The 13,717-nt window shown below is 43.1% G+C and overlaps 1 protein-coding gene and 1 non-coding gene across 8 annotated transcripts in view; both read left to right on the forward strand.

Moving 5' to 3' along the window:
- The window catches only part of rims2b (regulating synaptic membrane exocytosis 2b), a 250,923-nt gene that overhangs the window by 204,430 nt on the left and 32,776 nt on the right, over positions 1-13,717 (forward strand). For all 7 annotated transcript variants that reach the window (XM_037535353.1, XM_037535354.1, XM_037535355.1 and 4 more), the window contains one exon: positions 5,493-5,680. In XM_037535353.1, coding sequence (XP_037391250.1) covers positions 5,493-5,680 — 188 coding nt within the window. The remainder of the gene's footprint in view (positions 1-5,492; positions 5,681-13,717) is intronic.
- On the forward strand, positions 3,099-3,209 carry LOC119262614. The gene has a single exon (XR_005129771.1). It is a non-coding gene; the product is annotated as a U5 spliceosomal RNA (small nuclear RNA).

Raw genomic sequence — 13,717 nt, forward strand, 5'->3', positions numbered from 1 at the left:
CAGTACCTAGGCTACAGCATGCGCCACCAAAGGCAACATCCTCGGCAACAGAGAGCGGCTGGTCATTCGAGGCAATGAAGTCCGTCGTTGTTCCGTCACCTTTTGCTCTGACTTTCCATTCTGCTTCTGTGGTTCCTGTGTTCTGCGTTTGGAGCTGAATGTCAGATTTTCCGTGTTTTTTAAACCTGTAGTTGCTCTGGGGTTTCGTACCGTCACCCAGCATGAACACAGAGAATAAATCTCACGTGAATCATTCAGACGTCCACTGCTGATCTACTGCTCGAACTGTTTGAATGCATCTGTGTTGACCAGCGCAGGATTTTAATCACAGTTCTTTGTTTGTGTCATCTTCATTTAATTGAACATCAAGTGTCCAATGTCAGCACTTAATTAATCTTTTGGGAGTTTTTTCCAGCCCCAAAACTTTTGGCCTTTTTAATTTCTCGGCCAAAACCTGATAGTTCCACTATAATGGCCATTTGGCCGTAATGTTTGAGTGCCCAAAATTTGGGTGCATCCCTAACAATACGCTGCATTGTTAAGCGATTCGTCACTGTGTTCGCGCTGTCAGTGCACAGCTTGCGGCATTTAGGTCCTTCACTCACGGAGGAAGCAAGGACATTTTTGGTCAGCGCTCCTCCTCTACCATTCGTCTTCATTCACTTCCACAGATGCGCTGCGCAACTCCTGCTTATTGATTTCATGCCATGAAAAGATCTGAGGGAAGCAGCTTTTCAAAGAAACAATTAGCCGCGTTCCTTCTGTTTAATGCTGAAGGAGAGCGAGACACTGAACTCCAGCCACCTCTCCACCCGCCTACGTGCATGCATTAGGACTCTGATCACGCCAATCCAATAAACCCACTTCTGAGAAGCGGTTGCATGGAAAAATGACAATCAGAAGACATTTGGAGTGGATTTGTACGTGATAATTGGTGTCCGATCCGTTTTATGTTTGTGCTTTTACAGTTATTGGAATGTGTTTTGGATACGTGCTCATTTCTGCCCATCAGCATCGTTTTTACGTGTCTTATAAATGTAAAAAAATCATCAGCGCTCCTAGAACACATTTTCTTTGTGTGCATTAATGTCTTATAAGGGTGTGATAGTCTAATGGGTAAAGGGTCATGTGAGTTCATCACAGAGGATCCTGAAGCACGCAAAGGCAAGCACTGAGGACAGAGTTGCCATAGAAACAGATTCATCCTCTTCGTCACAGCCGTAGAAACACTCCAGCCGGCCGTCTGCAGAAACATCTTCAGTGGTTCGGCTTCTGGATGCACACAGTGGCAACACAAACCCCCACTGACTGGCCACATTATTGGAAACACCTACCTTGTACTTCCACTCACTGGCCACTTTATTAGAAACACCTACCTTGTACTTCCACTGACTGGCCACATTATTGGAAACACCTACCTTGTACTTCCACTCACTGGCCACTTTATTAGAAACACCTACCTTGTACTTCCACTGACTGGCCACATTATTGGAAACACCTACCTTGTACTTCCACTCACTGGCCACTTTATTAGAAACACCTACCTTGTACTTCCACTGACTGGCCACATTATTGGAAACACCTACCTTGTACTTCCACTCACTGGCCACATTATTAGAAACACCCACCTTGTGCTTCCACTCACTGGCCCAATTCATCACCGGTCAGTTTCTGACCACAGGGCCACTGTTGTCCAGATGTTATTTGGGTGGTGGTCCATTCTCCCATTCTCGTGTGTGTGTGTGTGTGTGTGTGTGTGTGTATTAGGGCTGTCGAAGTTAACGCCATAATAACGCATTAACGCAATCTCAATTTAACGCGATTAAAATAAATAGTGCCGTTAACGCGAATCCTATTTGGCCCTGCGCGTCATCCGTAGTTCGTGTTGAGACGTGACGACGAAAACCTCATATCTCCATAATGGTAACTTTACAGGAGAAGGAAAAACATACATTACTTTCAGTGTAAGTCAATGGAACCAGAATTTTAATCAAGTCTTTTTTGCCCGTTTATTTTGGTCCATCCTTCATGAAATTTATACAGAATATGAAGGGCAACATGCATTTTCAAATTATGTCAAAGACTGAAAATCGACAAAAATTGAGGTTTTGTTCTGACAACAGCGAATATATATGTATATGTGTGTGTGTGTGTGTGTGTCTGTGTGTCTGTGTGTGTGTGTGTGTGTGTGTGTGTCACAGTGACGTATACATGTACGAGTGTGTGTGGTGCTTGTGGGAGTGTATCAGACACAACAGTGCTGCAAGAGGATTTTGCTAGGGTTGGACCGCCACCCTAACCTTAACCAAGATCGGCTCTATGGTCAGAAACTGAGGAGGGAGAACACAAACTGTGCTTCAACAGACGAGCTGCAGTCTCTGACGGTACACAAGCGTGTACACAATGGAGCTGCAAGAGAGGGGTTTCTGGTAAAGTGGACAGAGTGTGTTCACTCACACAGCCGTGGTCATTAGTAGTTATTAAAGTGGATAACGGTACCCCAACTGCACATAAAGAACGATAATGCATTTAATTGGTCATCCTCTCATCCTCCAGCCCTCTGGAGCTCGTCTCTCTGTGTCACTTCATTAGGTTGTTATATAACCTCCCGCTCTGCCCGGTCCTTCAGATAAAAATGCAGGGCACGATGACTGTGAATCAGGAACACGCTGTACCAGTAACCAGCAGCTCTGCAGAAATCCCCGGAGAACGTGAACGCGCTCCACCCTCGTACAGGCCGGAGCTGTGACCCGCAGTGGCTCGGGGCCCGCCGGGTCCCTCTGAGGAACTCCAATATGTAACTGAAATGGCAGAGAACACCAATATCAGAACGCAGACCCAGCCGTCAGCACGCCTGACATTTCTTAATCACTGAACTGGAACAAATGTTTAGCTACAGATGGTTCTTTAAGGGTTCTTTAGTAAAGACGATTGTTCTGTATAGAACCGTGAACCATGAAAAAAAAGCATGATTAAATAGTTTGCATCATGAATAGATTCCTCAGATTGGTGGAAAAGGTTCTATAGATGGTTCTGTATAGATTTCTTTTTTTCCAAAGAGTTCTATACAGCACCGAAAAGGATCCTTCTGCTGTAAGAAGCTCAGGTTTCTCTTCATTCATGCACAAATCTTTCACCTTTTACTAAAGATTTCCGTGGAGGGGAACGTTGAACGTTCTTATTTTTGAAGGTGCTGCTATGGCAGCACTAAATCTGGTGGCAGTCGTGGGCTGGAGGTTAGGGAACCAGCCCTGTGACCGGAAGGTCGCCGGTTCGATCCCCAGAGCCGACAGTCCATGACTGAAGTGCCCTTGAGCAAGACACCTAACCCCCAACTGCTCCCTGGGAGCTGTGGATAGGGCTGCCCACTGCTCCGGGCAAGTGCACTCCCTGACCCCTAGTGTGTGTGTGTGTGTGCTCACTAGGGTGTATGTGGTGTTTCACTGCATGGATGGGTTAAATGGTTCTGAAGAAGCATGTACCATAACTACAGCAGAACCTTTTTCAAAAAAAGGTTCTGTATGGAACCATCTAGAGCCCTTTTTCCATCAACCTGAAGAACCCTTTCATGATGCAAAGACACCTTTAACTATGCAAATGGTTCTCTGAGTGTTCATGGTTGCAAAAGTACTCTTAAAGAACCTCTTTTAAGTGTGTACAGTCACAGTCAAAAGTTTGGGTTCACACACTCGGGTTACTCTGAGATAGAAAAGGCCGAACTTCAGCGACATTTCTCAGGTGATAGAAAGCTACTTTAGCGACTGCGTTTACAAGCAGGTAAAACAGAGGTCAGAGTCTAAGATTACGTTTGCACAGCAGGTAAAAGAGGCCCGAATCCGATTTTTTCTGCATATGTGACACAGACGTGTGTCTGAGCGTCAGTGTGAACCGATAAAAACACTGAATCTGACATTTTTAGTTCAGATTTGAGACGCTTTCATTTGTGGTACTGAAACCTGCGGCAATGCGACTCCGTCTGAACGGCCAGATCAGAATTCATGCAACTTTTACATCAATCCAACTTGACATTCGTCATAATCTCGTGCTGCTGAGACTCAAACGTTTAGGCTGTTTCTGTACAAAATTAGAAGAGACTGGTCCAAAACCTTCTGCGTTTGAAGAGCTTTCAAAAGAAATGCCGAACGCGGCCGCAGGAGAACGAGCCTGCAGCATCACAGAACAGTTAAAAATCTGAAAGCAGAGTTTAAAGAATCCGACGACACGAACCAAAGAAGTGACCGCGCCCTTTTTACGGCTCGAAAGCATTCTGGGTGATGAGCTCAGCGGTCGGTCACTGAAGCTTCATGGCTCCTGTGATGCTGGTGAAGATGAAGCTGAACCTCCGGGAGCGACTGGCGTTCGTTGGCAGTTGTGATTGTTTACCTCTGGATGAGCCTCGTGACGCAGCGTGACGCTGTTCTCTTGCTCATGCGGGTCAGTTTAGGGGCTGATCTGTTCAGACTGATGACGCATACAGACCACATTTAAAACACAATGTGAACAGCCAAAAACTAATCATCAGATTTGGTGAGAAAATCAGATTTACTCCACTTTTACCTTCTGTGTGAACTAAGATCACGTAGTAAATGTTCACCGCTGACCGCTTCTGAATCTTGACTGTTATGTTACCAAAGCAGCTAATAAATGCAAATGTCAGAAGCACCTCGTGTACAAATGTAATTTATATGAATAAACAACGTAGAAACAAAGTCCTGAGCTTTGCACACACCTGAAAAAAGGTTTGCTCAAGAAAAAGCAGGACAAGGTTACACAAAGACTCTGGGAAAGACCCATGAGATGCACCACTGAGTGGAGACTAGAAGTGCTGTAAAGATCAAAAGTCGAGGAGACACATCAGCGGCTTTGCTGCCTGCAGGTTGTCTCTGGCGCTCAGTCCTCAGTGCTGTAGCCCTGCAGCCTTTCCTGCTCTACCTGCCCACCTTTAAAGGGGATGATTTTAAGAATTTCTGCCTAGTTCTCATGTTGAAATGTCAACAAAGTCATTCCAAGTGGTTTGATGTGAAATCCTTAATGACTCAGCTTTTTTTTTTTTACAGTGGTGGTGATGGGAACCAGGGGTCACAACACAAATATAACCATTTTATTTACCATCCAGAACCACCAGTGGAATCTTCTGAGGTTTATATATAGTGTTGGGATTGGGATAAAATTGGGATTAATCTATTGCTCTCCACCACCACTGTGAAAAGTTCTGACTCTCCACATCAAACCTCTCTGACCGACGTCTTCAAATTCCCCTTTAATCGTTGACCTTTACCTCCAACCCTGTCCTGAAGCCTGTAGCTGAACCCTGTCCCTTGCTTTCTCTCGCTATCCCTTTCTCTCTCTCTCTCTCTCTCTCTCTCTCTCTCTCTCTCTCTCTCTCTCTCTCTCTCCGCTGTCCTCTCCGTTTCTGTCCTTCTTGTCTTCTTTGTCCTCTGGGTGTCCACCTGCTTTGCTGACAGTGAGTTTACATCCAAAATGAAACACAGGGCTCAGACAGCGACGCCCGGGTCCAACATCACCAAGAGCTCCAGCGTCGGAGGGGACATGTGTTCGCTCGGCCGAAACGACGAGGACGAGGACGACAAGAAGAGGCGTTCCAGCTTCGGGGCCAAGATGGCTGCTATGGTGGGACTGGGGAAAAAGAGCCAAAGCACCTCTCAGCTGGACCCAGAGGGTAAGAGCCCAGAACTGGGCTTTGTCTTTATCGTTGTTGTTGTTGTTGTTGGCTTTATGGTCAAACGTCCTGCTAAGAGGATAACAGTGCCAAATATGCACCTTCATGGCTGCTTTCACCTGAGCTTGCACTTCAGAATTAGAATCAGACTCACTTTATTTCATCACACATACAAGGAGTTAGTCTTGGTGAGTCACACATGGTTGACATGTAACAACTAAAGAGACCAGACAAGCACACAGACAAGTGTTAACAAGTATAAAATGAAGGAAATGTAATATATAGAATAAAGAATAACCGTGAAAAGGAGCTCAGGAGGTGAGGAATACCTGTACATGTCTGTAAAGTTTCCCTTTACGTAGTTGGGAAAAAGTCTGGTTCCATTGACTTACATTAAAAGTGAAGTCTGTTTTTCCGTCTCCTGTGAAGTCATCGTTTTGGAGATGCGAGGTTTTGTTTTGACAGCAGAATATCAGCAACTCACAAATCAGCTGATGTAAAGATCTTTGATCCTGGCAGGTAAGAGGCTCACACACAGCTCTTATACCTTGTCTTCGACTTGCCCCGGGACCCTTGGTGCTGTCTTAAAAGACCAAAGTACGGAGCTGGCTTTCTCAGGGGCTCAGATCCTAGTGTAAATACCTTAGTCAAGTGAGTCAAGTCAAGATCAAAGTTTATTTGCATAGCACTTTTTACAACAGACGCTGCCTCAAATCAACTTTACAGAAAAATACGAGTCCCAGTGAGTGTCGCCAGTGGGGACAGTGGCAGGAAAAACTGCCTAAGAGCAAGAGGAAGAAACACTGAGAGGAGCCAAGACTCAAAGGGGGGAACCCATCCTCCTCCAGTACGTCTTTTTGTTCAAACCATGAGAGCAGAACATAGTTGACTTATGAGGACCCTCCAGCATTAATACTGCTTAACAGTGAATAACAACTAAAACAAAGGAAAAAAATAGAAAACAATTCCCAACACAATGCATCCCTATAGTACAGCGTAAAACAAGCCACGTATAAATGCTGATATTTTATTTATTGTGCATAAAATGACATCTATGTGTTTTATTTTTCATATACTGCCTCCTAGCTAACATTTAGGAATTATATCTTATTTGGCGTGAGAGGTGAAGAAGAGGGTGCAGGCAGGGTGGAGTGGGTGGAGACGGGTGTCAGGGCTGATGTGTGACAGAAGGATAGCAGCAAGAGTGAATGGGAAGGTCTACAAGACAGCAGTGCGTCCTGCTATGATGGACGGTTTGGAGACTGTGGCTCTGTCTAAAAGACAGGAGGCTGAGCTGGAGGTGGCGGAGATGAAGATGCTGAGATTTTCGTTGGGAGTGACCAGGCTGGACAAGATTAGAAATGAGCAGAGCAGAGGGACAGTGAAGGTGGAGCAGTTTGGAGATAAAGCCAGAGAGGCCAGGTTGAGATGGTTTGGACATGTGTTGAGGAGGAATAGTGGATATATTGGGCAAAGGATGTTGGAGATGGAGCTGCCGGGTAGAAGGAGAAGAGGTAGACCTCAGAGAAGGTTTATGGATGTAGTGAAGGTGGACATGGAGATGGTTGGTGTGAAAGTAGAGGAGGCAGTGGATAGGGCAAGATGGAGGCAGGTGATCCGCTGTGGTGACCCCTAAAGGGAGCAGCCGAAAGAAGAAGACTTTATTTGGCGTGAAAATTGACTATAGTGAACTGTATATTAATTGACCCTTATTAGTCCCACAACGGGGAAATTTCACCTCCACATTTAACCCATCCATGAAGTGAAACACCACATACACACTAGTGAACACACACACACTCGGGGGCAGTGAGCACGCTTGCCCAGAGCGGTGGGCAGCCCCATCCACAGCACCGGGGAGCAGTTGGGGGTTAGGTGTCTTGGTCAAGGACACCTCTGGGGATCAAACCGGCGACCTTCCAGTCACGAGGCTGGTTCCCTAACCTCCAGCCCACGACTGCCCCCAATAATGAGCTGTGAAATCAACTGACCCCCCTAGACTTCGGGAGAACAGGCACTCTAAATTTTGGAGCTTTAAATTTACAGTTAACAAAACGAGGCTGTAGTCAGTAATTATGCTCTCTTTGTAACGAAACCCACTGTTCTCAGTGCTCTTTAAGGACTAACGGTGTCAACAATGCGTTCAGATGCTCACCATCTCAAAACTAGTGTCAAACTAAAAGACATCTCTCAGTCATCAGGCAGTGCTTTCATCATTTCATGTAGGAACTTTCTGTGAAGGAGCTTTTAGAGCTGGACGTCTGGTTCCTATCACCACCACTGTGACGGTAAGTTTCTCTACAATGGAGCATTTCACACCAAACCACTCTAAACAGCATTTTTACATCTGAACCATTTAATCATTTATCATTAAAATCTATGGAACTCTCCTTTTATTGAGGTTGAAGGACATCAGCTCACTGTTTACTCAATACTGAGAGCTTGTCTGTTGAGATTCTTTCCTTAATTCAGTTTAAAATAGTCAAATGTTGGCCTTGTCTACCTGTAATTTAATGAGAGAGTGTCAAAGTTTGTCTGACATGTCTTCATACCTCCACTTGATGGCACAGTCACCTGCACATCTTTTGTGCCTTATTTTCTTCAGCTTTGGCTATTTGGCCTACTTGGCGTTTAATCTAGCCTGGCACTGAGAGCCGTGAGTCTTGTTAGTCTGACTAAAGCATGCGGCCTCGTTTGTCGCTCTCTTTAGCTGCCAAATGAGCTTTCAGAGAGAAGAATCAGCCGTTCATCAAGCAGTGATGCTGAATGTAGAAGCTCCTCTGCGGTTGATGGACTCGGAGTGCTTTTTTAGGTCACAGTGAGCTGTTTGGGTTCTGTTTTTGGTCTGGAGAAGAACTGGGTCGGGCTCATGTGAGGTCAGTCACGTTTAAGTGAGTGGGCTGAGATGCAGAGTTCTGAGTGCATATCAATATTTCACAGCACACTTGGTGTCCACTGGACAGAGTCCCTCTGGAAGTGGATGTACATGTCTTTTAAATGTCAGTGTTCCTTTTTTTAAATGTCTGAGTCTTCGTCCTGATTTAGAGACGTCCTGCTTTAGAGACGTCTCTGCAGTGTCTTCATTTAACACAGTCAAGACGGCAGTCAAAATGACTGAATTACAGATATTTTCCTAAGATCTCTGGAAATTTGTCTAAAGTCTCTAAAAAGCAACCGTACTTCATGTTTTTTAAGGGCTTGCTGTTTGTGAATGTGCACTCAGGGATGGGCTGAATTTCTGATGTTACCTATACAAACACAGCTGCATACAGTTGCATGCAAAAGTTTGGGCACTCTGGTAAAATAACATCTGATGAGTTTAAAAAAAACTTTAAAAAGTTAACACGTCGTTGTTGTCAGATCAAAACCTCGTATCTCAAAAAGGGTGACTTTACAGGAGAAGGAAAAAACATACTTTTTTCCAAGTAATTTTAGGTCATTTCTTTTGGTCCATTCATCATGGAATTTACATAAAATATACAGGACTATGGGTATTTTCAAATTATTTTCAAATAATATATATATATATATATATATATATATATATATATATATATATAAATGAAATATATATATATATATATATATATATATATATATATATATATATATATATTTCAAATTATTTGAAAAACTGAAAAAGGATATGAGGTTTTGTTCCGACAGCAGCGATATGCAGTCATTTATAGACTACCCCAGCTGGGTTTAGCCAAGTGTAAATACTTTGGTAAGCTTCAGTTTTATTAAACTGGTTCTCTATTAGAGCCTCAGCCGGGAGATGGTTACCTTTTGCACTTTTTAAAGCAAAATTTAAAGCTGCAGTATGTAAGATCTGGGGATTTGGAGACCTCTCTGGTGGAAATGTGTAACTGCATGCAACGTGCAGACCCCTTTCCCTGAGTGCATGAATCGAATGATTGAAAAAGGCTTCAAAGAGATTTTGCATTTGAGACGCAAACATCAAGCTGGATCTCCTTTTTGAGCCTGTATGTGTGACGTTAATATATAAAGACGTATGATGTGGTGTGAAAAACTCCTGGCCTGACGCCTCTGACTTTTTATTTATTATTTTGGGCTTTACTGGATGAATCGCAGCAGCGCACGCTCACCATATCCATACAGAAAAAATTGCAATATATAAAAACGGCCAAAACTGTGTTTGTTCGATATATGTTTTAAAATACATTTATTTCTATTAGTTTTATATACATATATATATATATATATATATATATATATATATATATATATATATATATATATATATATATATATATATATATATAATATTGTACATAGTTTTAGCCAAGGTTACAGATATAACTAAATATACAAAAACCGAATGAACTGTACTGACCTGTGTTTTGCATAAACAAGACATCAAATTATAAATGCGTTTTCACAGAGTATCAATGCCTAAAAAAATGTTAAAACTTTGTTTGATCAGATTTAAAATTAAGATACTGGAACACAAATTCATGTCTAAAGGTGAAATGCATTAGACATGATTTTGGCTGTTTTTGATAAACATTTACATACATTTATTTTTGTATGAGACATTTTTGTGTGTAATATTTCCCCATACATTATAGAAAATATGTATTTTAAAATATATTTGGGTAATACAGCCATATATTCTGATATATATTTTAATGTCTTTATGTGGACTGAAATTTTGAACTGTATTTCAAGTCTATATAAATACATGTTCGCACATATTTTTTCCGTCTGGGTATTTCAGTATGTTTATTTTTTCCTGATTCTGCAGTGATATTTCTTTCAGCTTTAGCAAAAAAATTCTTACATAGTGCAGCTTTGTGAGTTTTCCCCATGCCTGGATGTGCTGTAATATAAAAAAGTATATTCACACTCCAGTGTTTATAGGAACATATTTGTGGAAGCTCTTTTAAACGTCCAAAACTGATTTAAATGTGAAAATATCATTAGTGATTAGGGAACTGTATGAGCTCTGGTATTAGAGCTCCTTATTTCTTACATCCCAGTCAGTTAAAGCTTATATGTATTTATACAACAGTCAGTTCCGGCCACATGAGCTGATTGGTTGAGAGGCGTTCTATCTGTGCTGTTGTTCCACCATAACATCACAGTTTTTTCACTGTACACTCTGCTGAGACGCCGTTGCTAAGCAACGACTCTGGCAGCTGTAGGAGACGCTCGAGCCATCTGAACGTTTTTACTTCTCACTTTGCCACAAACAGAAAACAGACACTGTTAAGGTCACATCTGCCTGACAGCTGATTTGGTCCGACTCTGAAGACGAGGCGACACTAAATTCCCAAACTTTCGTCTCCACTGAGCAGCTTTTCAGTCGGCAGCTGTGACAGAAGAACAGCTGAACAACCTGGAATCAGCCAGAAATGAACCCAACACCATTCGCCAAACTAAACGGGCTGTAAGAAGCTTTACAGACCGGCTGGAACAAAACAACATTAATACTGATCTGGACAAACTGACCAAACTGAGCTGAACCTGATATTGGGTCAGTTTTACGGCTCAGTCTGATTTGGTCCGACTCTGAAGATCAGACACGTCTGGCGAATGGTGTTGGGTTCATTTCTGGCTGATTCCAGGTTGTTCAGCTGTTCTTCTGTCACAGCTGCCGACTGAAAAGCTGCTCAGTGGAGACGACAGTTTGGGAATTTAGTGTAAGGAGCCGGAGAACGAACTGCCGGCTGAGCAACTCTGACGTAGCAACAAGCTGCTCATTAAGGAGCTATAATTAGGAGGAAGGAGCTGAACATTAAAACATATTAAAGCCGCGTTCACGGCCAGTTTATTCATTTCTTACTGTATTTATTTAACTGCTGTATTAAAGCAGCAGAGCACTCAAGGTCATGTGTTCGCGCCAATAACTGTTCTATTGCGTAAGCGGAATACATACATTCTCCTTTCATATTTTGCAGCAGAACACAAACTCTACCCTGCATCTGAATCCAGTGCTGAATTCTGTTTCGATTGTTTGTTGTTTATTGAGTTTCTTCTAAGAGTTTGTCTTTATGTTACTCTGCCCTCGTTTCTTATGCAAAACTTGGCCTTTCAGCTAACATGATTCCTGCCTCAGGCTTTAGTGTCCAGGGGCCGTATTACGGAAACTTCTTAAGTCTTGTATCTTAGTTTTTCTGCTTAGTCACCATGACAACTTCAGTTAGGACTGAATTTAGGACAGAAGCTATTACAGAACAGCAGCTCTTAAGTTCATAATCTCATCATTAACTCCAGATAAGGAAACAGTATTACAGAAACATCCTAACTAGACTAAACCCCCTAAACACTGTCCTAACTTTAAGATAAACCCCAGATGTGTCTTAACTTCTGTTTTAAGCATCAGTTTCTGTTGTTTTATACAGTCACAGTAGTTCACTAGAACCAGTATAATGACACTCTACATTTATCAACACTGAAAACAGTGCTTTGACTTGTTTTAAAACCCCAGACATTGCAGACATGATCTTCACCGTCCCCTCTTCCCCTCTGATTACCTTCCTGCGTTAATATTGATGATGAACTATTATAGTGAACGTGCGTCTGTTTATTATGAGGAGTAATGGTAGCACGCTTGGCCTAAGCGTTTGGGAAATGGAAACTGAAACTGGAGCGCTGCCACAATATTCATAACTCATTTTGTCGCTCTTTAGTTTTGTTTGACCTATTTGTACAACAGTAACGGTGGCTAACGCTAGCTGTCTGGCTAACTAGCTTGATTACTTTGATTGTGTTTACATTTCAGCTGTGCGGTTGCTAGGTAACAGACACGATTGTCGACTTCTTTTGAGTAGGTTAAGATTTTCTACCTTGAGGTAAGATTCCTAAATTAAGATTTGCTTCCATAATATAAATTTGTGAAAATTCCTGTCAGATCTTAAGTCTAAAAGATAGAAAGTATCTGTAATACGGCCCCAGATCTTTTACACACTTCCTTCTGAGATGGCCTATAAATGACTGGCCACAGTGGACGGCTCTCCACTGGCTTTCAGGAAGCACATCTCTGGTTCGGCCCCACGCACAGGAAGGAGATAAGGAGGCCCTGTTGATGAGGCGTGCTCAAAGATACTGAGTCTCTGCTCAAGACCTGCTGCGATTGGAGGAATAAAGCAACCCAAGCCGCTTCAGCTCACTGAGGGTCATTAGCGGCTGATTAGCGGCTCTGAGCTCAAAGCAAGTCGTCTGATTAAACTGAGATGACCCTCTGATGTCTGTTGAAGAAAGACAAAGGAAGGTTGGTTAAAAAGGGCAGCAGGTCAGCAGGAAGCTAATCTGGGAAGCACAGATAATGACGGCGTATCATAAAGGGGCTACGGCTAATCCTGAAAGGATGTGGTTGTATGCAATAGTTTGAGTGTCTCCAATCACGTTACGTGTTGCTGATTGGTTGCCGCGCAAGCTGATTGGTTGAGAGTCGTTCTATCTGTGCTATTATTTCACCATAACATCACAGGTTTTTCACAAACACTGTCACTCTGTTGAGACGCTGTTGCTAAGCAACGACTCTGACAGCTGTAGGAGACGCTCGAGCTGTCTGAACCTTTCTACTTTGCCACAAACAGAAAACGGACCCTGTTAAGGTCACATCTGACCGACAGCCGATTTGGTCCGACTCTGAAGACGAGACGACACTAAATTCCCAAACTGTCGTCACCACTGAGCAGCTTTTCAGTCGGCATCTGTGACAGAAGAACAGCTGAACAACCTGGAATCAGCCAGAAATGAACCCAACACCATTCGCCAAACTAAACGGGCTGTAAGAAGCTTCACAGACCGGCTGGAACAAAACAACATTAATACTGATCTGGACAAACTGACCAAACTGAGCTGAACCTGATATTGGCTCAGTTTTACGGCTCAGTCTGATTTGGTCCGACTCTGAAGATCAGACACGCCTGGCGAATGGTGTTGGGTTCATTTCTGGCTGATTCCAGGTTGTTCAGCTGTTCTTCTGTCACAGCTGCCGACTGAAAAGCTGCTCAGTGGCGACGACAGTTTGGGAATTTAGTGTAAGGAGCTGGAGAACGAACTGCC

This window comes from Pygocentrus nattereri, chromosome 27, assembly GCF_015220715.1.
Source record: "Pygocentrus nattereri isolate fPygNat1 chromosome 27, fPygNat1.pri, whole genome shotgun sequence".
Classification (NCBI taxonomy): Eukaryota; Metazoa; Chordata; class Actinopteri; order Characiformes; family Serrasalmidae; genus Pygocentrus; species Pygocentrus nattereri.